Raw genomic sequence first — 23,951 nt, 5'->3', positions numbered from 1 at the left:
AAGTTATGTGAAAATTTTTACAATATGATAGTGGTACATAATCCAACAGTTTAATAAAAGTACCATCCACTATCAGAACCACTGCAGTACCAGTAGTTACTTAAAATCATTATGCTTCCTTAATAGCATCTTAAGCATTCAGTAAGCTCCCAACTACCATTCCATATGTTTTAAATGTAATTGAAAAGCAGTGGATGTTTGAAACTACAACAATGTATTTCCTCAGCTTGAGATGGGGGTAGACCATTCCATTCTTGTGAGAAACATCGCAAAACAGAACACCACTATTTTTAAGGAATCTGCAAACAGTGAAAGTTACTGGCCTTGCCTTTCTGGGATGGAAAAAAAATAGTCAATTAAAAAAATTAAAATACCTCAATAAATTATTAATCAATAATAAGATGTTAAAAATAAAAGTCATATTTTCCTGTATTTCTTCATTTTAACATTGATTTCAAGTTGTCCTCACAAACAGTTTAGCAACACTTTTAATACCATCACAGCTACCTTTGCCCTCTTCCCCCCACACTATTTTGAGACTTATTTTGTTTAGAAACAGTGCAAAATTTGACACTTAACAAGTAACCAGCAATACCCCCTTCACACTGGACAGGGATCACATTACTGTTATTACTTCATTGCAATTCATTCACGGAGAGAAGGGCCTCTCAAGGAGAGCACAGCAATGCTAAGTTTTGCTGGGCAGACGTCAAGAAGATGAGCCAAATTAAGGAATATATTTCTTGCCGCAAGTAATGCAACTGTATTAATTGTTTCATCTCGTCAGAGACATTGGCACAAATCAGAGACATTGTTGCCACAGACCTGCACATACTGGAAATAATTACAGGTGTTGCGACTGTGTAAATCCAGTATAAAACATGGAAATTAGAATATCAAGTATATTCACCATCCACCAAAACCAGGTTGACATGGATATTATAAACAAGGGAAAGGTGTGGATTTAGGTAATATGACAATATACACAAGAAACCATTTTACAAGGAACGCAGAGTTCATCACCCTAATAACTAGATTAATAAATTTGCAACAACTAAAATGCCCTTTTAAAAACAATCCAGGATGCCTCAATTCAAAACCAAACAAACACCAGTCTCTCATGCATAGACATGTGTCTCCAGTGGTGTGTCAGAAATAAAACAGGCTACTTTAGCTCACATTGCATTACATATACCACTCACCTCAGTATACCATGTATACTGCGTCGTGAAAGATGCCAAATTTTACAGTGCTTGCATGTAAGACTTAGCAACGCAAAACAGCAAAGTTTAAGAGAAAACTACCAGCAAGAACACTTGAAAGACTGATATTTGGGTTATGAATGTTAGTAATAATCCATACAGAAAGTAGCAGCACTGCAAAAGAAAAATAAGCACAGAAATTTTTATCTTTCAGTGTATTTATAGCAATGAAACACAGACAAAAGGAACCAAGACAAGGAAATAGAAGTACCTGTTTAGAATAAACAGATTTTAAAGCTAAGTACAAGTAAATAAGCTTTTCAAATCTGGCAAGCTCGAAAATGTATTAAGCATACACAACTCCCTTTGCAAAGCTCACTGGAGCAACCACGTATCCAGAGATCAGACAGAAAACTGGTCATTTGAGAAGATGGTACCTCAAACTTGGAGCCCACTGTTAAACTATCATACCCAGGCTAGGTGAAAAAGCACCCCTGAGGCTCAGGCTAGCTGTGCTAGCATCACAACCCAAACCCAATACATCATACTGCATCCTACCCTACACCCTACTGCTTTCGGTCAACCTACACCATAAGCTTAAGTTCATTCACAGGTGTTGGGATGTTTGTTTCTTAACAAAGATTGTGAAAGCAAATCAATTAAATGTTTCTTAACCACTAGGTGTCAGCAGAAGAAAGTACACAGCCAACATCTTCAATGCAGAAAATTCGAGTCTCATTTCCTCTCTCACTTACCAATACACACAACTATTAAATACTATGAACCACCTTCACACACACACAGTAATTATACAGCTATTTCTGTTGAAGATGACCTACTTTTGCGAATTAAATATTTAGAAGATAAAAACATTCCCTCTGTAAACAGAAAAATAAAATCATCAGGAATTTTAAAAAGTCATTCCAGTGAACAAAGTGCTCATATTGGTGTCACTGTTAGAAATGTAAGTAATGTTCGTAAAGGTAACAATCTGCCTCAATACAGCCAAGTAAACACACTGCTTCTAATGTGTTGTACTGTAATTAATAGCAACAGAGGTTTGTGGAGACTCAAAGTACATCCCATGTAACAGATATTCTTCCATACTTTAAATGTGGCTCAATGGAACTACAGAAAACACATATACACAGTAGGAAACATAGCTGGATCAGTTAATTTGTTACATAAATCTTAAGATTAGACTTGAAAACTGTATTATCTGGATATGTTTTTTCATAGTTCTAGTTACTGAAGGTCTCAAAGTTTACAGCAACAGTAACCCATTCATTGCTGGTGTACTGGTTAGTATATACATCACATAACCTTGTATCTTTTAGAGTAAAAGCTTCTGAACAGAATAAAATCTCTTACTATGCTTAAGTATAATGTGAATTTAAAGTCTGCCCTGTGACATATTCTGGGCATACAAAGAATAATAAAACATAGCTTCCTATCATTTATCCCGAAAAGTCAATTCATACCAGATGAGATGGTCTGTGTAATTAAATTGTCTTACGAGACAAAAATTAAGAAAGCAGGTAAAGCTGCTGCTTCTTTGAATTTATTTCTTAATTATCAGTGGTTTAAAATAAACAGATTTCTTGACTTATGGGACATGGAATGCAAAGCAGCACATCATGTTTGGTATTGCTTATGCCCAATATTTACAATATGTGAAGGTGGTAAAAGAAAAAAACCACAATGGAGGTATTTGAAAATACATTCTTTTCCTAGAAGCTATTTCTTCAATTTGCTTTTCTATTTGTCTCAGACACATCAAAATTACTTTATCTGCAACTGTTACACCAGTAACAGTTTCAGAATAATTTTCTCCAAATGGACATAAAATTTTTAAAGCAAGTTATGACAGCCACTGTGGTCTTTGTGGATTCTGATACATCAATGGAAAGTAATCAAAGAGTTGCTGCATACACTTTAATGTTCTTCTACCATTCAATGAGAAACTCCCGTCATGCCATATTTATATGAGAAGATGTGTATCATGATCACTTTGACCACCTGTTAGTATATAATCTACAAACTCAGCACACTGAGCTAAATCAGCTGACGGGAAACAATAATGAATTTAATTGCTGTGCAAAAGATGGAATTATGTGAGAGTACAGAAACCTATTTCAAGTGCAGCATTTGAAGTACAGCACAACAGAGAAACACAGGGCTTTAAATTGCAAGTTGCCTTACTAATTGCCAGTTACGATACTTTGTTATTAAATTACAATCCCATTTTCTTTTGTGAACTTAGCAAGTACATGTCCTAATTGTTTTACTCATAATGCACTATTGGGAGTTTCGCTGCATCTTCTTGAGACCAGGTTTTCAAAGGATTTTGAACTAATTTTTTAAGTGCAATGTTCCAAACAGTAACAGGATTTAACTGCATTTACTGTTGGCATGTTCTAAAACAGAAATGAAGTATAAAGTAGTTGTATGATGTGCCCAATACCTCACAGGATGTCTATAGCAAAACTGGAAACAGAATGCAGGTCATTTGACTGACACGTTCAGCACATGACACACTTGCAAATTTTCTTCATCTAAATCTTAACATTGAAATGTATAATCAGAAATCAAATTTTTAATTTATAGAAGGATTTGGAAAAGAAAGTCCTGAAAACTTCCATGTCCTGATGATTAAAACTGGTTTTTATGACATATTTGTGCAACTACATTTAGAAGTTTTCTTCTACGGAATGATAAGCAAACAAACAATTTCTTCTACTTCCTTAGGTTAGCTGTCCATCGAAGTTGCATTTTCTATGGGTGTGCCATTGTCAACTGATTTTGAATGTTCATCTTTAACATTCAGCCTTCAAAATACCAGATGGTATTTCCAGAAAAGCAATTTAAATTTTTTATTTTTCTTCATAAATCCCTTAACTAGTTAATCTTACACACACATCCAGGCAAAGCATACACCAATATTCCCAGAGTTGCCTGGCAACTACTGGGAGGAGCATCAGAGAACAAGGAAGCCTGCATGGATGAAGGGAAGCGCCAGTGTCTCCCCAACACGGATAAAGGAGGCTTACAGCCAGGGTGTCCTGCTGGTTTCATTTTTGTTATTTATACGGACAACATTTTAAATACCTCCCATTATTTCACCTTACATGCCTTAAAAGCCCAATAGTTATACCCAGACATACATGAACCAGTCTATACAATTTATTTTTTCCACACACGCAACACATGGATTTCCCCAGCAAGATGTGGAAGGACTCATGGTGACTTCAAAAGTCATTTCTGAACCCTGAATACGAATTGTAGGAATGATGCTTAGTTGATGGTGATAACTGGACTGTTTAAAATTCATACTGAGCTCTTTTTTCCTTCTGGCTCTAAAAATAACAAGACAAACTAGTAGTGAAGAAACTTTATTTACTGAAACATCCTCAACCTCAAGTAACACTACACCTGCACTCCAGCTTCTGGTCTTCTTCTTTAATATCATGATTAAAATTAGATTTATTACTCGTCTGCATGCCAGATCTCTCCATTAATCTTCACTGAGCAGAACAATTCCAAATACAACACCCTTTCTCAACCAGCAAGCCTTCATTCTCACTCTGCTCACTTAGCCTCCCCACTTACACTCCAAACTCATCTTAGCACCTCCCAGTGGTATTCAAGCTCTCCATTGCTACCACCAATTTTCATTTCTGCCTCCAAATGCTTGCAGGTAAGAGAAGGCGGACGAGAGACCAAAGTATGTTTTTTCCTCTACAGAGATCTTCTTGTTAAGCAGCTGTAGGTCTAAACAACAGTAGTTCAAATGAGCCCATGAACAGTACACTGAGATTTACCACTGCATTTTGACCTGCACATGTGTTAGTTTCCCCTGCTTCAGAAACAGCGAACATAGAGTATTTTGGGAATATTTTGTAGATCACTCTGCAGTTAGTAGTTTTCATCCCCCGTATTTATGGGACATCTCTCATGAACGTTACTCACCCTGTTTAACTTGTCTCTAAAGTATGTACATTTTGATGATAGACAGTTAAAAGGAACCCCCTAAGTACAAGGTAGCAAAACCAGAGTGTCACAAAACATGTGGAAATACATAGATTTGGCTGGACTGATTTGTATTGAAGTCGGTGAAGCGACTTGCAGTAAGCCAGGAACAGATGCCTCACTAGAAGCAATAAACCCAAGATCAAGTACAGAAAAATCCTTCCCCCACTCAGATGGCACTTAATCGTTGCTAAATAAGAGATTAGCTCTGAACCAGAAGCAAGAGATTGAATTTCCCTAACAGAACATTTATCGTCAATAGTTACAACTCCAGACAGTCTTCATATTTCTGTAAAAGCGCAATTTCTTTACTAATTATGTTCTTAAATGCCATGATTCCATAAATTTACATTTTTCAGTCGAGCATATATTGTGTAAAAAGTGCATCTTTTACTACCTTTAAAACTAATACGATGAATACCCACGTTTTGTAGTGAGAAAAAATGGTCAGCTCTGCACTGTCCTCCTACAATCATTAATGTATACTTTTTAATCATCTCTCTTCTAACTTAACTGTCTTCAAAACAAGCAACACTCATACCTTTCCATAAGAAGTTTTCTCCCTGTGTGACTGATCATGCTTGTTGCACTGCTTTCTTTTTTTGGAGACTGGAACACTGTTTTCAGTACTAGTCAGTCAAAGAGCTGCAATGCTGACCTTAGTAAGAGTAGGTTACACTACACTTTGAGTTCTTGTTCGCTTTTTTCCCCACCACAACTGCAGTTTTACATCTTATGCCTACTAAATTCCTACTTACAGGTTCAATTTTCAGGGCGTTTCTGTAGCTCCCAAAGAAAGATGCTTGTGCTTTTAGAAATGCTCTTGCAACACCATCTCCAGTGGTTGTAGAGACCTTCTTCAATCTGTTCTTCAGTGCAGAAACCTGAAATCACACAAGCCTAGATCACTCTCCTGTCACAAACAAAGCTTAACACACTGGGGCACAGTGAAATGAAAAAACGTGCTAACCACAGCAGCAGTTATGACACAAAGCAGCATTGTGAATTCAGAGTTGAATTTTTCAGTTCTAAAAGCATTACTTGTCAAGCTGGTTTACTTCTCTAAGATGCGGTTGGATTCTTTTCAGAAACCAATAGGAAAATAAAACTTTTGTTTCAACCTTCCCTCCTAATTGAAACCCACTGTTAGCATGCTGACGAGCACTCTTTTAAAGGTAGTCCATGAAGTTCTGTGCCATTCTTGATTAGAATCTATGAAAGAATTTCAGCTAATCAAACACCAGACTAAGAGAGAAACTGTTCTGCCTAACCAGGCCACCCATCACCACCAAGGCTAAGAACAAATTCTGTAGGTCTGAAAAATCTGTTTGCCACAAATACAAGTTGTTGGGTTTTGTTTTATTCTTTTTTCTTTTAAGGCTATATTCCCTTGTGTTTAAGAGAGTTAGTGGAAAATAACAAAATGAGAGTTTTATTTATGCATATGGCAGGTTCCCTTGGCTGGCTCCCAGACACCCACCCAGCCGCTCCCTCACTCCCCCTCCTCAGCGGGACTCAGGGAGAAAACACGAAGAAAAAGCTCGTGGGCCGAGTTAAAGACGGGGAGATCACTTCCCAATTAGCATCACCAGCAAAACAGGCTCTGCTTAGGAAAATTAATTTTAAGTTATTGCCAATTAAAATAGAATTGGATGGTGAGAAACTCAGGCAGAAACTAAACAAGCTTCCCCTCTCCCTGCTCATGGCCTGCCGGACCTCTGGCATGGGGCAGCAGCAACGAGGTTCGCGGCCAGGGCGCAGCAGGCCCCCTCCACTGCCCCTGCCTCCTCACCAGGGCCCCCCACCCGGTGCCTCCTCACCACAGCCCCCTCTGCTGCCCCTGCCCCCTCACCAGGGCCCCTCCCCGCCTCCTTACGAGAGCCCCCTGCTGCCGCCTCTGCCCCTGTCTCCTCACCTGGACACAGCAGCCCCCCACCGCTGTCCCTGTCCCCTCACCGGGTGCAGCAGCCCCCCGCCACTGGCCCTGCCTCCTCACGCTTCTCGGCGCTGCCACGCGGTGCTTCGCCCCTTCCCACACTGGCTCCCCACGCAGCCCACGGCCCAGCCCTGCCAGCGGGGCCTCTCCTCACGGCAGCGGCCAACCCCCGCCCAGCACCTCGCCACTGACACCCCGAACGATCCAGAAAACCTGCCGTTTTTTTAAGAAGTCTCAAATTAACCATGGCATTCTGCCTACTGAAGTGTTGGGGTTTGGTTTTTTTTCCTTCCTTCTCAAGAGATCTAAACCACCTGTGTGCAGGACAGCTCCTCTCCCTTCCACTCTGGAGGTGTTTAATTACCTCAGGACTCACAGAGCTGCGCTCCAGGCACGCAGCCCTCATGGTCTCATCAGCATTTACACAGGGACACCTCCCTATCACAACTTGGCAAATATCAACTACATGCACTTCTATGCGGGCAGTTAAAACTACCGTGATCCAGGTTACCGGAATATTCTTTGTTTTCTGTGCACACCAAGGGCTAAAGTTTTAGAGGACTACCCATCACTGTTCCCTGCGCTTCAGAATTCCTCACACATACAAGAAGGTTGTGACTTAGTCTGATGTCTCTTTTCTAGTGCTTGGAGCTCCGTAACTGCTGAAGCAAGGTTGTGTATCTATGTATTATTGTTAGTGACAGCATTTTTCTTTTCCAAATGCAAGCTGGGAAAGGAGATGATAAAACATTTCAAGGATTAATACCAAGCTTGCTGTGCCTGTGCCGCAACAGTTATAGGTTACGTTAAATCATTAACAAATAGTTATGTCAGTAGCAATTTTTTGGTGTTGCAGACAGAACCAGGACAAGGCAAGTTTCTGGAGACTAATCTCACAGAACACGATACAAAACAACCATCTGGGCACCGATTCTGGAAATCCAGCTCACGCTCTTCAAGGATGCGTTCCTGTCACGTGCAAAAGGCGGGTTTGACGAGATACCTTACGCAGAAGACAGGACGGAGCCACTATTGCAGAAGGAAAGCGGAAAGCCAGGAAATCCCTAGTCATCTTGATTTGCAGAAGAAGATGAATGACTCCATAAATATCCATATTATGAATTTAACAGAAATAATTCCACCACTAACTAACAAGTCTCCCTTATTCAAATGCCATTCTGAAAAACCTCCACTGGGGTAGCTCTATATACTTCACACTATGCCAGAAACGTTGCAGGAATATTACTTACAGAGTAAGCAGATTCTGTTGTAGTGAACATAACTTTGTTTCTGAGAGTATGAATAGTACCTCATAAATATAAGGTGATGGTTCAAGTGTTCCAATTACTTTTCATGCATTCCCCCCATCCTTCAGCTCATAACAAAAGCTTATCCTGGCCTCATTCATAGCTCCAAAATCCTACCAGATGAGTTGAGCTTTTTTCTGCCTTGGGGTTTTACCACCAGACTGTCTTAGTAGCAAATGGCAGGCTGATTTTACTGAACAACTGTTCTTGAGTACTATCCCTCCTATAAGCATGTCCCTCACTTCCTCCTTCAGTAGCCTCGGATCTGGGGAGGCCATGAAAGTGACTCCTCAACTGCTATATAGGTGTTAAATTTATAATCCATGCTGTGCACTACTTTTTCTTCTTTTAATACTAGATGTTATATTTGCACTTGTATTTACCAAAACAGTTGCAGAGACATTTCCTTTAAATTTTTCTGCAGACTCCATTGTAGAAAGAATTTCATTACAGTTATTTAGTATAACAGAAATAAGCAAGAGCGTCTCCAGCATTGCTTATAAATCTGAATGCTGTGGCTTATGCCAATGATCCATGCATTAATGAGTCCATAAGCACATATTAACATAATACATTATAACACATTTAGTCTATCACGCCCATAAAATAAGCTCACTCCTATTCACTGAGACAATGTCTCTCAAGGAGCTCTGTTATTCTCAAAACGCAAAAGCTTCATGAGGTTTTCAAACCCAAACAGCACACTTCTCTGTGTTTGAAAGGGTCTGGACTTGTAGGGATGAAATATGCATTTATTTCCTATATTAACTTATGTAAACCATTTAAAGACTGTTCTTAAAAGTGCAATAAAATGTCCATAGCTCTGAGTAGCTTCCAAATCCATCTCAAACATTTTTCTAAGTTGTTTTCTTTAAATATTCATGTGAAGATAAAAAATTTGCCATCTATATAGCAGGAAAAGGCTCTATGCTTCCTTTTACAACAAACTAAAGTTCAGAAAGCTAGTCACAGCCTTTCTGTGTTTCAGCTTCCCCATTTGGTATAGAAGCAGAATATTGATAGGTATTTTGCTAATTCTTTAAGCTTTTATATCATTTGCTCTCTTCTTAGACTAAATCAAACAGTGTAGCATGTGTAATATGTACACTTCTACTCTTCCAATCAGGATTACTGCAATATGCATGCCATAGCTTTTTAAATGAAAATGTTAACAGTGACATATTTAAAGAGACTAACAAGTAAGAAAGAATAATCCATGTTTACTCTGGAATAAATTAGTACATAACACAAAATAGATTATACAAGCAGAATTATGATTGTTTCCTGCCTAAAGAGGCAGTAATACTTTAAAAAAAGAAAGAAAGAAAGAAAAAAAGACTGTGACCACTCAATATGAAGATTATTTCTAGCCAAACTGACACATATACATGCAGACTACCCTGAGAATGTTTTTTAAGATTTTTATACTTCTGGCAGTTCAGGTTTAAAGGTCCAACTTAAACTATCACCATGTTTCAAAATGCAATCTGTGCAATGCAGCATAATGAAATGGTTCAGTAAAGGTGCTAGTGGAAATTCTTTTAATTAGGTCCAAGGCTTTTCAGTTGTCAACATGAATAAAGCAAGAAACATTCTATTGCAAACACAGTGTAAGAAATAAAAATGGATTCACCTTTAAGAAAATGGCTCTGCTATAGAGTTGTAGTGTAGTACTTCTTGCTGTCCTAAAAGCAGTTAATTTCGCACAAAGTGGAAAACTGTAACATAGGCTTCCTACTTGTGATAACTTGTTAATGAATGGACAACAGTAGCACACACAACTAAATTACTGACAGCCTAAGATATTCATAGGCTAGTGCAAATTTACAATATTCTCACAGCCATCAGATATGTAAGATCTCTTTGGCGCAGTACACTGCATTGCATCAGGGCTTCATTTAATAAAAACTACAAGTTGACAGAGCGAGCTTATGCTTTATTCCTTGTACTATGAAGCTCTGACTACAACTAAGACTAGAAGATGACACTTATTTGGAAATACATGAAAAATCCATAAGGGTTGCATAAAAAAAATTACTACCCCCTCTTTGCTATTCCTTGCAACACAGACGGTGGTGTAGGAGACTTGTCAGCAGCAGATGCACTTATTGTAATCACAGTCCTTAATAAATCTCTTTTTTTAATATTGACTATTTTAAAAGGAAAGTTACTTCCCAGGGCACTCTCATGCTGCCAGATTTTCAGCAACATATCAGAAGCAGAAGGTGAAGGAGGGACAATTTTTCACATTTCAAATAGTTCATCAATAAGGCAGTAGTATATACCTTGATTTTCAGGGACCTGACCTGATCAGTTCAGGCAGCCTGACTGCTAGCAGGTACTGCTGAGGTAAACAGGGGCAAAGAAATTACTTAATCTGATCCTGCTGGAACCGTCTCAATACTATCCAGCTCCTGTGACACAAATCTTAACTGGAAAGAAGTTTCAGTGTATGTGTGAGTTTGGGTCCAAGGACCCAAAAGAAGAGTAAAGAACCGTTCATTCTAGATTCACAAGAATCAACAGTTTAGGTGGCAACATTACTGTCACAAAGCTCAAGCACAACTCACTACCTGAAGCTCTAAAATAATCACAGGACTTCATTTACTTGATTAAAAAAGCTGTTCAAGGAGAGGGGGAAAACAGCTTTAAAAACTTACCACGGGATTAACTACCTGATGGTAAATGCATCACACAGAAGGTGTTTTTTTCCTCATATAGATAGATTTAATTTAGCAAAGTAAATTTTGTGTCTATTCAGCAGTGCATGAATTGCTCACTGTTTTAAGTAGCAAAACCGGCAGAATAGTTTGACATAACAGCCATTTATGATCATGAAACTGTTGAAGACATTTTTAGTTTCTCAGATCATAAATGCATCTGTTTAGACTGAGACCAGGGGGAAACGCAGTCCCAGAATCTCCCCATCCTCCCAGGAAAGCAAAATTAAAAAAAAAGAAAAAGAAAAAGAAAAAAAAAAGTATAATGGATTGGCTTTAGGGTCTCCCTGCTGAGATGAACAACTTGATCCACTTACAGTTCCAAACACATGATGCATGAAAGAACTGACAGAAATTCAATTCTTGCAAAGAAGAGCAGCTGCTCTCTAGTGGTCAAAGCCAAATATTAAGCAGTCTGAAGGCAAGGAAAAGACCTAGAGGAGAATACTTCATTATCTAGGTAACTAAAATAATGAAACAAAGCTAAATAAGACATAAACACTGATCCCAAACACTAATTACACAACGCAACATGATTCAAGTTAAGGCTTTGTTGCGACAAATATTAATCCCAGCTGTATTTATATGGCAGTTGTGAAAAAAAAATAAAAAATACACCATGTACGCTATTTGTGAGCCATGCCAGTTAATTGAATTTGCTGGCAGCACTTCCTCTGCTCTGCTCCAAACATCCTCCAAGATAAAATGTAGCTTTTAAATAGACCTGTGGAAAACTGAATCAAGAAATTTGAACTAATAAAACACAACTCTCTACTGTTATAAAAGTGAAGTAAAAGTAAATAATGAAAGGAAGGAAGTCTCTTAAAATTTATTACATTCCAAAGCTTGAAGTTCTGTGTTTATTGGTGAAGTCTCTTCTGATGTTCTACAGTGTGCCTACAACAGCTCCTTTAATGAAGTCTCATAAAATCTAATATAATACTTGATTGTTGACAAATCATATACATGTTTGAGGCCCCGCGCTCACTGTATCCAGACATTTCTTACATAATTCCATGAAATTTACAAGTCTGTCATTCCCTGGGTTGCGGATAATGGCACGAGCGATGACCAGCTGGCAGATTTGGATGCCGGGAGTGAAATCAAAATGAAAAACTATATAAAGCCAGAAAAATTCATGGAAGTAACTTTTATAGACTAAATGCTTGACTAAAGCCAAAATGTTCACAATCAAGATGGACCTTTCATCCAGAGCCCACTGTTTTTGCAGAATGGATCACACCACAGATCACAGAGAAATGACGGGATGTCACAGTAGGAGGCACTGGGTATTCACCATTACTTGAGTTTTTCCTCAAACAGACCTGCTCATATTGAGTTCACTGCATATCAATTTTATTTCTCAACTACACATAAAAAGGTATAGATCTAACTGTCAGCACAATATTTTGAACTAGTAAAAGAAATCCAGATTTTCCCCTGCCATTTCCTCCTAAACAGTCACCCTCAGACTTAAAAATAGCTTCTTACACTCTTACTCACTTTACTGCTCTTCCCTCTCAGCTTCTTTAGTGAAGATGATTACAGCAGCAAGTTGCAAGCTGGATGTAATTCTTTCCCATTTAAGGGAAAGATCAAATATTTATACAACATGTCTATCAAGTTATTAAAAAAATAAATTACCAATAAAAGTTTGAATTAGAAAGAAAATAAATTCTGAAATATAGACACTGAGCAGTCCTAGATGTGAATAGGAAGTAGTCCATTTGATATTGTAATTCAGGATATAAAACACACAAAGTTCATTAAAGCTCACCTGGAAGAAGTCACAGGAAAAAAAACATACCATTTCATTTGGAAACCAAAGTTATCTACAAAAGCAGGATTATTTTTTTCCTAATAGAATGAATAAAGATGATTTAAAATACTACTACTGCTATACCATGAAGAAATAAGTTTTATTTTTGTTTCTTGTTCAGACGTACCATAACCTGCATGTTTTTAATTTCTGTTTTTTCACCTGTAAAAGACTAACTCTTTAGATGACCTGAAACTTGATGATACCATTCCAAAACCAAAACTGGATTGCTGCAGCATTTCTAGCTTATGTGGGCATTAGCTAATTTTCATTAGGAGGCTTGAAAATATGTCTGCAAATGTTCAGAGACATTACTTAACACTTCAAAACAGGAAAGAATTGAGGTAAAGCAGTTTACTTATATTAATGAGAGGAACACAACCAGACACCTCAGTTACAAACCAAACAGGTCAAAAGGATTTACGCTTTTAACTAATGGAATAGTTGCATAAGTCATTTAATACGTACCACATCATTAGGAAGGTTCTGAAGGTCATCAAAAGGGGTTTCCAGTGTGTTGGTATCTACATTAAGAATCACTACATCTTCCAGGGCCATGTTTCTTACTTTCTAAATATAAGCAAATTCAAGAAAAGGGAAAGGAAAAAAATCTAAGTACAAAGAGTCAAATTTTACGCATAAAGGAGACAAGTGATGGCATAATATGGCATTACAAAACTTCAAGCATTTTAAGAACAACCAACATTCGTGTTTTTCTGTTCACTATTTATTTATTCACATTTTACAATGCTGAAAAATTAACCTTCAATTTGCAGAGAGACGTTCTTAACATTGTGCATACTGAAATTTTTTAAATCAGAGTTATGATTATTCAAGCAAAGATTGATTTCAAGCACCTCTACTAATATTTCTCTTGATCTGGTATCCTGCTTGCACATTTAGCAGTTTCTAGCAGAGTCAGATTTCAAGTATATATTTTTATATTTAGAAATTAATTTAAACAATAATAAACAGTAGCTTTTCTAGGAGTTAAGAGCTGCACTAAATCAGGGATGGGAACCGGTTTCCAAATTCCAGGGTGAATTTTGGAACCCCAACAGAGAAAAATTTACAACTGTATTTGAGTAGAATGGGCACTACCAGAGGTTAGTAAAGAAATAATTAAAAAGAAAAAGGAGGGAAAAAAAAGCTAAGAGAAAAACAGCTCCACCGTATCCCAGTCTCTTAATGTTCAGCGACTCTAAACTTTTTATCCTGTTCCCGTGAACTGAGAGAAAGAAGTGTCTTTAATCTAGTTTGAGTGTTTACATCATCTGTAACAGTGCATGGACATACACAAGAAAAGCATAGCCTATTTCTCAAAAGAACCATCCTTAGTACCTTTGACTTTAAGTGTCTGAAGATGTTGGTGATCTAATCAAATTTAAACATTGTCAGACTTTACTTCCCTGCTTAAACAACAGTAAATTAATCACTGATATGAAACAGAGCGGCATTTAAATATTTATTTTAACACTTTTTCCACTAACAGGAGAGTTTAAACCTTTTTTTATTGTTATTTTGACTGACTAATTATAAATATTTAAGCCCTCTTCAAATGAAGCTTTGAAAAAATCAAAATCAGAAAGAGCAGAACTATAGAATATGGCAATTACAGAAACTTCCCAGTGACACTGTAAACAAATGTTTAAGTATCTACATACCTATACATAGGACCAAACGCAAGTCACTGAGGAGGGAAATGAACAAAAACATACTCAATTTTTAATTAAGGTTTTGTGGGGTGGGGGGAATTGTTTCCTTTAAAAGAAAGGAACTAAAGCTCTAAAACAATGGCAAAGTTGAGCCTTAGGCATCTAAATAATTACCTTCAGTTTTCAAGGCTCAGCCCTCCGTCTATAAAGAAAACTGCTGTGTACTTGGGGGGGGGGGGGGGGGGGGGGCGCGTAAAAAAAAAGCCAACAACTATAAAAAGCACTTTGTAGACTTTTATGTTTAGGTCTTCCATGAGAAATTTCTTTAGCTTAAATGGAAGAATACTACATTTAATGCTTTCCATATAAAAAGCTCAAGTACTGCATGACAAACCAGGTACTTTCCTCTACATTTCAGGAACCAAAGGTCACTCTGTTGGCTACATCTGATAAACTCTAAAGCAATCCAGGAGTCTTGCTCCTTCTAGGAGTCCGGAAGCACCAGACAAACTGATTTGCTCCTTCCTGTTTCATAAAATTAAAAATCTCACTTATACTCAGAGGAGTCTAAAAAGCTCCAACAAAAAGGTCTTGCAACGTACTTAACCAAAGCCAGAAGCTTGTCAAAACCGACTGCTAGCACAAGACAGAAGGAATTAAAAACTTCTCTTGATTCTTGCCGAAGAAGCAACAAACATGTGCTTGAGCTTGTCAATGGCTGTTTTTTAACACTGGTGATGAATCTGCACCTTCCCTTCAGCAAAGTGTTGGGGGGTTCTACAGCAAAGAATAAGCTTGTGACAAGTGGGTATCTGCCAGGGGGTACAGCACCATGCTCATGGAGCAAGGACTGTAAATGCTGATCAACATAATCATCTCCACACATGGCCCAGAAATAACTGTATCTGAAAGGAAGGCTAATATTAAACTCTGCTGTGCTATACCTTTACACCACGAAGAGCACAACCTTACTTTAAAACTTCTCAGTATTTAAGACAGTGGATTTCCCTGGAGACAAACTCTCAAATTTAATAAAACACTTGAGACTACCTTGATTTATAGCATCTGTCTTGCAATGTATTTGAAAAAAATATAATTTTTCAAAGGTCCAATTGTGGCTCATCCTAGAGAAACACAGACTGACCAGTTCATCTTAATCCTTATCTGTGTTTATCATCTTTTACTATAGTATTTGATAAAGGTATTATTAGATAGTTATAAGGGCTTTTGTCAAATAATCACATGGTTCTTTCACTAAACGTAGTACCTATTAGCCCAACTGACCTGGAAATAAAAGTATTTACTCTCTTGTTGGAATTTCAGTAAAAATTTCCAGCGTCCAACTACATTTCTCCCATCAAATCCCAGCGGACTCTATGAATCACACCTACATGTAGACCATTTTCAGAGGTAGTTTGCGTGTTGTTTTACTTGTCTTAAAATACTAAGAGACAGCCACTAAGCCGTATACAGTTGCATTCCACAACTACCTGAATATCTAACCGAAATTTTACAAATAAAGTGATACCTGTTAAACAGAATGGACTACATTCAGGATGTTCATATTTTGCTAAAAATATATATATATAAATAAATGGAGAAGCAAACAGCAAGAGGAAATGTGAACATTACAGTTTCCTTATCTAATTTTACTACAGACTAGGGATTTGCTGAGTCAAGAGAGGTGATTCAGTGAAAATGCGCATCACGTACCACTACTTCAAACCTTTCTTAACCATCCTTACCAAATTACTTGTAGCTATAATTAATCACCTAAAAACCATCAAATCGAACTAACATCTACACCTGCCTTTTATTTTAAATGTCTCTTTTTAAAAGAGTGGAGAGGTATGGAAAGCTGGTTTAACAAGCACGCTGAACCCATTGTTTATGGCCTCTATAAACATGGCTTAGTAAGAATTACTGACTTAATCAGAGAGAACTTATCTCCTGGTGAAAAGAGCACTTTAAATTTTAGAAATGGCACCTTTACTGTGAAAATCTCTTAACTTTTCAAACAAACTCCAGGGGGCCTTAAACACCAGGTCAGTAAATAAGCAGCAGTTAGTGCGTCTGTCCTGCTCACAAGCAGCCAAACACTTGAAGTTAATTTAAATTTTTTATGTGGAAGTTCACAAAAACACTGAGAAACTATTTTCTAATAGAAGTATTAAGACGTGCTCCTGTCTCATTTGGATCACAAGCTAGTAGCAATATTCAATACACTAACACCACTTCATACTAAATGTAATTTTATTATTGCTGTCCGGTTGGCAGTTTTTGCATTTCCTACCATAAAAAAAATATCCCAAGTTAAACTTCTTTCAGATGAACAATTTTATTTAATAGTTCATTTAAAGAAAAACCCAACATAACACAAAAAAACCCAACAACACCACCCTCCTCCCCCCCAAAAAACAGGTTTGCCTAACTTCATGGCTAAATTGGTATTAAAAAAAACAAAAAACCAAGTTGATCATGAGGTTTCATAACCAGATACAAATGTGATCAACATATTATAAAATTCTGTTATAACAAAGAAAACATACCGTCCACCAATTCTTTTGGACAGGTAAAACTCTTAATAAAAACTAATATTCTTAGTAGCTAGTTTGTGTGTTATATCTGAAATTATGTAAGTATGATTCACAACAAGTCTAAAATCCATTTGCTTAATGACTTGTCTCTACTTAGTTAATAGTTTCCATTTATTTTCTTAAGAAAAACACCACAACACTGCAGACAACAATGTGTCAATCTGGCTGCCAGAAGCAGGAAAGGCAACGGATATAAAATTTTATTATTTCATGCCCCAACAGCAGCCAGAAGGACTTAATGAAATCACCCTTAGATTTACAATCTGAAATAGCTATTCAGCAGACAAATCTGGTTAAGCTGGATGTGCCCCCTGACCTCTCCACCCTTTGATCTGGGCACAGCAGGTGGGCTGTGCCCCCTCCTGTGCATCTCCCACTCTTCCGCCCATCTCCCAACCTTGATGTGCAGTACCCTGATCCTGTACAGGTGATTCTCAAGATCCTTATCACAAGCAGCTGTTGCCAACTGAGTGACAAACATCACTAGTGCGGGTCTAATGTTATCGCTATCGTACCACAGAAGAAAAACCCTCTATGCTTCCTGGTAAGTCTACTTGGCACTGCAGTGCTTGTCTTTCTTAAAACTTACCCCTCAAACGTGTTTGTGTGTCTCTGTGTGTGTGTGTGTGTGTGTGTGTGTGTCCCCAGAACCCCACAGTTATTAATTTCATTTTCCCAATAATTGGACAAAAGGCAATTCCGTAATGTCACATTTTTAAATGCATTTTTAATCGGTACTCCTGAAACCATGTACAGCCATATTTACAGTATTTGTGAGTGACTAAATTACACTTAATTTTCTAAGACCTGGATTTAAGTATATATATATATAACCCCTTCATTTAAACCCTGTAAAAAAGCTATACTTCTTCAGTTATAGCTAGAAAAGGCAGTGATTTCCTAAGTATAAATGGATAGAAAAAGATAAATATTACTCCTCACCCAATCAAAAAATATAATTAACAATTAACACTACCACTAGAAGATGCCAATGGTCAATCAATTCTCAGGATGTCTTCTGCGGTGAGGGGAAACCACGTGGCACTGCCAGGACTAAGCCCAAGCTGATGCAACCTGTTTCTCAGAGTTTGTTAGCCCAGACTCTGTGCCTGCGAACTGGCACGCCGTCACACTGGATCACAAATGGAGCACCCTCACGTCTACTTGGAAAGACCAGGTAAATACACCAAGAAGTGCTTCCAGAACACGCACATGGGGTCCAGAGGGCTGAACATGCAGCTCTCCGTTCATCTGTCTGTGTAAAGAGGAGACTACCAACATTATGCGAGATCAGCTGCCAGGTCATACAGAGCAGGAATTTTAGTGAACCTTCTTTTCCTAATGTGTAAGTGTATTTACTCATACTAGGTTAAAATAAAACAAAAACCTGCTCCTGTAGGTTTTACGATATGTATAACCATCCTTTATGCTTAGGGAGAAGGTTAGAAAAATCATTCTGACAAACGCAATGTGAAGTTTCACACACCAATTCATTCTGGGTATTCTCACAAGAAAGAAAAATCTCAAGTCCCAGAAAAAGTCCTTGAGTGACTGGAACACTAGGAAAAAAAAAAAAGGCATAAGAAACAGTTTTCTAATCATTAATTTTAAAGGTTGGTTCTGTGCCCTGAATAGAGCACAAAAATGGTGGGCGTTGTTACTTCAATGAGTGGAAGCCTAGCACAAGAAAGTATCCTGCCCACAGCTCAGTATCTGACAGCTAAACAGAACTATCCCCAATGAATAATCAAAACCACATGTGTCTAAATTCCAATAGGTAGTCTACTAGGTCAAGGGCATTCCTGTTCCATCAGCACCATCACACTAATAACCTTTCCTACAGAAACAGTTGCTGAAACAATCGTTTACTATGACAAAATGTAAAAGGCTGCCAGCTAAGCCCAACACCCCTTGTAACGCAAAGGTCAATTTAATATAATTTGAACACTAAAATAGCACACAGTACACAGGTAGAAAATAAAACAAGATTACAAAAGGGATGTGTTCATTTGATAGAGTTTCATTTTCCTATCTCATTATTTATCAGTACTTATCTTCATCTAATATGAATTCAATTAGTTCCGTAAGCATGTTCCATTATTCATGTGATAGCTCCAGCCTTGCTTATCCAACAGCTTATAAACTTTTAGCCTTCTTTGAAGTCACTTTATGGATTGCTAAATGGAAATCTTATAAAGAATGACTAACTAGGTGATGATAGAAGAGCTGAAAAATAAGAGCACAAAACACAGCTCTATATTTTCTACCGAGATTTTCCCTCATAAATCAGTTGGAGCCCTCTGACCTATAACAGGAGATTATCTTATCTCACTGGAGAACATTTCAGTCACAGCAAATTAGATTTAACAGTCAATGGATATGCTTGATATTTTAATCGTAAGAAAAATTTGTCATTTTCCATTAAAATAACTGCTCCTTCTGCAGAGACCCCATGTAACGGGAAACTGCAAACTAACTTTAAGATACAAAATGATGTGACAATAATCTTTTGAGGTGAGAGAGAGGGTGTACTTTGTTTAAAATCATTAACATTTCCACTATATTTCTTCCAGAAGACCCACTCCAAGACAGGGATAGCAAAAATCTCAGAAACAACAGTAAGGCTAGAAAATTGGTTTTTTCCTACATTTCAAATTCACGTTTCCCTTTATACCATGGCTTTCCCTGCACAAGTTTAGGCTTCCACTAACATTTACGCAACAATGACAAATTCTGCAGTCAGAGCTGCTGAGGCAGAACCATGAGCCTATATATAACTGCAATTACTCCCATGGGGCTCTACAGTAGATAAAAAGTCCACCTGTCTTAACTTGAATGGAAAGCTGGAGAATTAATCCCTTATCCTGAAGCTAGAACACGTGGATTATCAAAAAACTTTTAAAGATCTATTTGCTGATATTTCAGCATTTCAAGAAAAATGAAGCTGAATAACTACCCTAGATTTTAGTTGTAATTTATAAAACTATTTTGATATGGAAAATCAATATATCATTTTAAAAAATACACAACTGCTAGATCATGAAAAAAATTGCTGTTGCTACTAGGTTGCTAATCTAACAAATGAACCACACAATTTTACACCTACATATGAAGAAAAAGACAAAGAGTAGCTGCAGCATCAAAAACAGGCAAAGAGATAAACTAGTAATTGTCTAGCTCATTTGACAAATGTCACCTTTCCTTTGCCCAAGGCACAGAGAAATTATGCAGTACTTGCCAACAAACAGATGCAATAGCCCACTGTGTGGTTTTATTTTATTTTTCAATGGAAAAAGCACAGTTAGCTGGAAGATGTATTTCTATCTGGGAGTATTCAATTTCTCCTTAAGAGCAGAGGAGGGAGAGAAGACAGTTTGTTTTATTTATTTAATTTATTTCATAAGGCACTTTGAATAACTGTACTTTGCCAAAGTGTGTCTGTGTTCCAGAATCTCCGGCTATTCAAAAGCCATACTGGATTTAGTACTAAACAGATTTTTTCACAAGTTACTAAAACGGATGAAAATTGGCTTCTCCAAGAACAACTCCTCCTTTTGAGTTTTTACAGATGGAGTTTGGAAGGCCTACAGAGCCCTGCAATCTGAAAAACTGAGACAAAGGAAGAGGTAATGGGTTTATGTAGCAAGGCAGGAGTGAGACATCATGCAAAGCAACTCCAAGGTGTAATCATTAATTTTTCTTCTATACTCATAGTCAGGCTAACCAGTATTTGTGAAAACTGACAAGTATCTGTATTGAGATATTATCCTGTCCTCTACCAGGTCGCTTCCTACTTTTTAAATAAATAGATACCATAATAAGCATGCCAATGATTACCTAGTACAGATATTGGGCAGAAAGGTTCTTGATCAATATGAAAAATCTATACTATTTTAAGACTATTTCTTCCTAGGTATTACTTCAGTCCTGCCTATGCAGAATTCAAGGGTAATTATCAGAAACCCCTTTAACATAAGCATATGATGTGCAAACAAACGTACATGTTGACTTTTAAAATAATTGCTTATTCACTAACACATTGTACTGCAATTCTGTGCTTTATTTAGCAGTATAAAGGGCATTAAAAAAAAAGTCTGTACCCAGGATGGTAAGGAAAAAAAAAAAAAAAAAAAAAAGGTCCTGCATATTCCATCTAGCTTCTCACGAAAAAAGTAACTTCTAAAATAACTTCACATTAACGCTGGAAAAAGGGGGAAGTTATATGTAGCATACTAGTCTAAATTTTAACACAGAGACACACAGAGGATCATTATTACATACATATGCCCTAGTGAAAGAATATGTTTGATCAATATTTCCAGAGAAATCACACATTTTTATGGACAATATAAGAACAAATATCCTGGTAATATGCATTACTTTATGTGGTGTAAAACTCAGCTTTATAAATTGTTATGCATCCTAAACACTAAGCTTAAATTTCCAAACACAGGTATCTAAAACAGGGCTACAAGTCAATTAACTTTCAAGGGCATTTGCAACTCCCACCAGTTCAACACTGCCTGCTAATTTAAGAGCCTACAAAAGAGGCAATGCTTTCTGGGCAGGAATAGCTCTTCCCACACGGAGCATATACACGTTGTTCAGACTTCCTGTGTAAAGGGGCACGTTAATAAGGACTAGGATTTTCATAGGGATCTAAATTAATAGCTTATGTTGTCCTCCAGATACTTTTGAGGAAAGTCATCAACTGTTTCACCAGTACTGGAAGCAAAAGCAAGTGTGCCATTTCCACTTTTAGAGTTTTTAAAAAGTCACATGAATTACTCTGAATTGTTTATAGTGAAGCTTTCTGTGAGGGCTGATTTTCTGCCAGCTTTGTGTTAACATTAACAGCAAGTTCCTTCTTTTCAGATCTTTTGAACATTAAAAAAATTACAATCTGTCTGCAAAAGCTTAGAAGAGAACTGTAACTGTCAACATTTTGGTTTAATATCGACTCTGTCTTTGTGAATAGAGTCAAACTAAGGCAGTAAACTGATTAAATGAAGCAAAAGGATGGAGAGGGGAACACAACGCGAGCTCGTCCTCGATTGCTGAACTGCAAACAGAAAGTATGCCCGAGGAGCACACCAAGGTAACAAGTAAAGACTCCCTTAAGAACTAACATTATCATGGATGCTTAACTTCAATTCTCTCAGCACTCCCAAATTAACAGGATTATTTCATTTTTAAGCATATGAATGAATGTATAATTGCTTGCAGAATTTGGCTCTAAATCATAAAACTATATATAGTTTCAGAAATGGTGAGAAAGACTTACCTCCATCAAACTTAAATGTATTCCAATGAGGTAGGGCATTGGGGCACTGCAAAGAGGAAAAAAACCTAGCTTTACATTCTCATAACACTGGATTAACACATATGACTTATAAAATCAGCTACAGGAAAATACCGGGATACTGGATTAGACTTTATTTTAAAAAACAATATGTATATATAAACAAACCACATGTGAACAAAATTTTATTCCATATTTGAAAGACTTTTTTTACTATGCAATATCCTTTCACTACTGCAAGAATTTAATTTTTCTTGACATCAGAATTTCTCAGTGACGAAGTTAAGACAAGTACATTAGGACAGCTATTAAGCATATCTGAAATACTGGGGTCTTATTTTTAAAAAAACAAAAAAAAAAATCTTATTACCGTTTTCAAAAAAACCCCCAGACTTTTAATAAAAGTATTCTTTAAAAAAAACTGATCCGGTTGTAGCATTAAGTGGTTAATTTAATGTATATGTATCACCCAGTGCTACAAGTTTTAATTCCTGTGAATATGGGTACAAACACATTTATGTTTACATTTATAAAATAAAAATGTTTAAAAAATTACTTTTGAAGATTCTGATGAACTCCAGAGTTAGTGGGATATACGCTGGTAGCGTTATTCCCTTCTGACTGCAAAACTTAAACAGACCAAGAGGCTCTTAGGCCAAATTTGTAGCCTGAAACACAGGTGTGATACTTCTGTTATCAAAACAGAATGCTAACATTTAAGAGAAAGACTGATCTTTTCTGTCTTCTTTTCCACGATGTTAGCAAACACCAACATGGACTATGTAACTCAAGAATCCTGAATGAAAGTTGTATCTTTGTGTATACAGTATTTCTAATATTAAGCTCATTACAGGACTCCCACTCAGCTAATCGGGGAAAGCTTATATTTGCACAGCTTATTAGAACACATCAAAGAGCATGCCAAAGCTGCTAATTGCAAATATGGCATATACTGCCTGTTAAACGGAAAGCACACAGACAGACACAACTTTTAAAATAGAGCCTCATTTCATTTTGGATACAGAAGCTCAAAGAGCTCATTTTCAAATTCAGATGAAAAAAATGAGAGAAATGTCACTGTACTGCCTTGGATTAAAATATCTTCCATATTGCTTTTATGCAATATGAGCCTACTGCTCAGTGAGAGTAGTGCTGAAAAAACTACTGAAAGACACCAGAACAGCAAAAATCACTGCTTTGCACTTTCAGGAGAAATAGCTTTTTTAAAAAACGTAGGTACTGATATGCATATCAATAATTTACCATGTTTCCTAATGTACCCCCTAAAACTGCTACTCTGTTGGATGCTGTACCAAGAGCTGGAAATATCCTCTATACTAGACATGCTACGTGAAAACACGTTTTTTCCTTCTGACATGAAACA

At 37.2% G+C, this 23,951-nt stretch overlaps 1 protein-coding gene across 4 annotated transcripts in view; it reads right to left on the bottom strand.

Annotated features, from left to right (window-relative positions):
* Positions 1 to 23,951, bottom strand: part of DENND1A (DENN domain containing 1A) — a 216,679-nt gene that overhangs the window by 76,746 nt on the left and 115,982 nt on the right. For all 4 annotated transcript variants that reach the window (XM_056352995.1, XM_056352992.1, XM_056352996.1 and 1 more), the window contains exons 11-13: positions 22,550 to 22,595; positions 13,482 to 13,583; positions 5,990 to 6,115 (exon numbers count right to left, since the gene is read on the bottom strand). In XM_056352995.1, the coding sequence (XP_056208970.1) occupies positions 5,990 to 6,115; positions 13,482 to 13,583; positions 22,550 to 22,595 (274 nt within the window). The remainder of the gene's footprint in view (positions 1 to 5,989; positions 6,116 to 13,481; positions 13,584 to 22,549; positions 22,596 to 23,951) is intronic.

The sequence above is a fragment of the Falco biarmicus genome, chromosome 9 (assembly GCF_023638135.1).
Source record: "Falco biarmicus isolate bFalBia1 chromosome 9, bFalBia1.pri, whole genome shotgun sequence".
NCBI lineage: Eukaryota > Metazoa > Chordata > Aves > Falconiformes > Falconidae > Falco > Falco biarmicus.
The sequence above is the reverse complement of the archived record's forward strand: the minus strand, read 5'-3'. Positions and strand labels throughout refer to the sequence as shown.